Here is a 3,528-nt window from a genome sequence, read left to right on the forward strand (position 1 = left end):
ATATAAGCAAATCTATGAACAAAAGGAAAAGAACAACAAAAATCAGTTTTGTGTACACAGTGATAGATAGATTGACAGACATGTGTGTGCCTTTGTGTTTGAGTTTGTCCCTCTCCACCACTTGACAACTGGTGTTGGTTTGTTTATGTCCCTGTAACTCGGCAGTTTAGCAAATGACACCAATAAGATAAGTACTGGGCCTATAAATATATAAGTACTGAGTTTCATTCATTTGACTAAAATCCTTCAAGGTTGTGCTTCAGCATGGCCACAGCCTAATGACTGAAACAAGTAAAATTATGTTGTATCTCATTAAATGATTTTTTTCCAGCTCTTTGTTCATGTAGGCAGTGTAGATTGGACGGAGGAATTCTTGTTGGCATCAGGATGGACATCCAGCCCCAGAACCCATGCCCAAATAGACAATTGGAGTCTGGGCAGCTCTCTGGTTGACTAGTTCCTGTTAAACTATCTAACTCATGCCAGCATGGAAAACAGATGTTAAATGATGATGATGATGGTGGTGGTGAGAATGATGATGATAGAAATAAGTGTTGTTAGTAGAATAGAAAGAAGGTCTTAATATCCAGAAGGAAATGTTACAACTGATAGAATATTGGTCAGAAAAATCCCCTTTGGGATTACAGTGATGCACCTTCCAATCTGAGGGAGGAGACTCATAGGTTGACAACTTCTGCAGCATGGAAGGTGTGCCAAAATATTTTCGGCGCTTTGAGACCATGACCTGTTCACTTACAAAATTCCGTGCTGCATGGAATTTTGTTAGTGAACAGGTTGTGGTCTCAAAGCGACGAAAATATTTTGGCAAATTAAATTTAAACGTTGAAGTGAATCTAACGGTTTTTGTGTATTTCTTAAATGGCTTATAAACACCTTCCACACTGCAATTGTTTTCGTTCCAGCACACGATCTGAGATCAGGTCACTTGCTATGCAAGTACATCTCCGTAAGCCAGTTTATGAGATTATCTTAGGTTTCCTGTCTATAAAGGGTTTGGTTTTATGGCGTATTGTCAGATCCCAAAAACCTGTTAGCCTATGACTTCTTAAAAATAAGGAGGGGGAAATGCCTCACTACTCAAAGGTAACATTACTGACACCACCATCACCTTCAGAGATGCCAACACCAGCAGTCCCAGCTCCAACAACAACAACAATGTTGGTGGCAGCAGCAACAACAAAAACATCAACACCAGCAGGTACAGCACCAACAATATATGCCCACAGAGATACATTGGATGGTCCAGGAACGCTTTCAAGCAACATCTCTCCAATCACAGGTCCTCTTTCAGAGTTCCAGAAATAAGATACATGGCATCACTGGCCAGCTATGTCTGGTAACTAAGAGGCAATGGGAATCCATACTCAATCTCATGGAAAATCCTCAAGAACCCAGGCCCTTGCATCAATGGGACCAAGCATTGCTAGTTTTGCATACTTGAATATGCAAGAGTACTAAAAGATTTGCTCGAACCAAGGAACATCCTTAACTCCAGAACAGAGATTTTCAGACCATGTTTACATTTCAGGAGATTCCTGCTGGTGTTTTGGAGCCCACAAGATGGCAGCACAGCTGGATATCGATAGCCAATGGCAAAGGGAGATAATCCTCAATTGTTACCTTTGAGTAGTATGGAATTTCTCCCTCCTTATTTTTAAGAAGTCATGGGCCAACAGGTTTTTGGGATCTGACGATACACCATACAGCTAAACCGTTTATGGATGGGAAACCTAAGGTAATCCCATAAACTGGCCTTCCCCATTTTTAATATATACTGCTCTACATCTTAGAGTGTGCTTCTTCTTTCGGATTTAGTCTTACTAAAAACGATATATATATATATATGTGTGTGTGTATAATATACATATACACTATATGTGTATGTATATATATATATATACACACACACCTGCACAAACACACACTCTTATATCTTGCACACACATAAATATGTAGGCATTTTTACATGCCAAAACACTTACACACAAACACTGACCCACAGCATGTCTCATTACAGCTGGATGAAAGAGACAAGATAACTGAAATTAATTAGTCTACATTATAATTATGCTTCATTTATCAGCTGTAGTTATATAATTAATCTACTTCTTTGTGTTGTAATTAATTATTGTCTGTAACTTAATATAGTTATGATTAACAGGTACCTTAACATTTACAAATTTGGTTTTGAAATTGGAAGAAAAAAGTAAAAACACCAAAAACAAAACTATAATAAAGAGAAAAAATATATAATTATGTAATTCTAGAAAAAAAAACTTAGTAGATTTTATTGCTTAATTAGTTAAGTTTCTTTGTAGATTTTTTACTTCATATTCAACAACTGAAAGTCACTTACTGAGGTAAGTATGGCAATTTTGTGTTGTATAAGTCACTGTAAATATGTATCTATGTGTGACAGATGGCTATTTGTATGGCTGCACAAAACAGAGAAAAAAATGTACTCAATGTATGGAGTTAGAGTTTAAGTCTACTTTCGTTTGAAACTAATATTTCACTTTGTTGCTGTATCCACAATACAGGAAACAGAGAATAGCATCAGAATACAGACTTAGTTTTGGACAGATGAATTCATTGTGCAGTGCTTCTCAGTAGACTCGCTTTGGTATTGGTGATATTGCATGCTGTATATTGTGAATGCTATATTGTAGCAGTTTAATATTGCATGTTATGGCATAGTCATTATCTCATTCTTGTACATTCGTATTCATTGATGATATTTTCTGTGTTTCTTGTATTTTGAAGCTTTTTATTAAGAGACTGGATATCTTTGAGGCAATAGTGTGCAGTACTTCAGACAACTTTGTCAATAATTCAAATCTTTACCAGACCAAACAACTCATTCTGCTATGCCTTGTAGGCAATCCTTTTGCTCAAATTACTAAGATCCTTAATCCTAGTGTCTATGACATTAATCACGTGGGAAATAAATCTCACCCTGGATAAGACATTGTGTCTTTACTTTGCAGTAGGAATTGAACTCGGCATTGAAAATTAATGAATCACACATCATTTTTACAGTGTTTTTATTGCCTACAGTTGTAAACTTTTCTCTCAACAACAGCTAGTAAGATTTTGGTGCACATGGGCATTCAGAATTGTGTACCTTAATCAATTATTATTATTTGCTTAAAGCAAATTATGTTACAACAATTGTTGTTGTTGTTGTTATTATTATTATTATTATTATTATTATTATTATTATTATTATTATTGTTGTTATCGTTATCTATACTATATATAAAACAGAGATGTGTGTGTAATCGCTTATCACGTGAAAACGGCTTCACTATTTACTTCCATACTTGTGATGCATGAATAATTTGACCTCGGATAAATCTTAGGCTCTTCATTTGATTTTTTTTAATTAAAAATAAATAATATTGCTTTATATTTATGATTCACTTCTTTAAAAAGGTTCCTCAATGTCAACTTCCGGTATTGCACGCGCGCATGCACACGTGTGTCTTTGTAAATATGTTTGTATAC

The 3,528-nt window shown here is 35.5% G+C and overlaps 1 protein-coding gene across 1 annotated transcript in view; it reads left to right on the plus strand.

The window, feature by feature from the left end:
- The window catches only part of LOC106867954 (N-acetylated-alpha-linked acidic dipeptidase 2), a 336,237-nt gene that overhangs the window by 95,812 nt on the left and 236,897 nt on the right, over positions 1–3,528 (plus strand). Inside the window, exon 4 of the mRNA XM_052974261.1 lies at positions 2,340–2,381. Within this exon, the coding sequence (XP_052830221.1) occupies positions 2,340–2,381 (42 nt within the window). The remainder of the gene's footprint in view (positions 1–2,339; positions 2,382–3,528) is intronic.

This window comes from Octopus bimaculoides, chromosome 18 (assembly GCF_001194135.2).
Source record: "Octopus bimaculoides isolate UCB-OBI-ISO-001 chromosome 18, ASM119413v2, whole genome shotgun sequence".
In the NCBI taxonomy this organism is placed as follows: domain Eukaryota; kingdom Metazoa; phylum Mollusca; class Cephalopoda; order Octopoda; family Octopodidae; genus Octopus; species Octopus bimaculoides.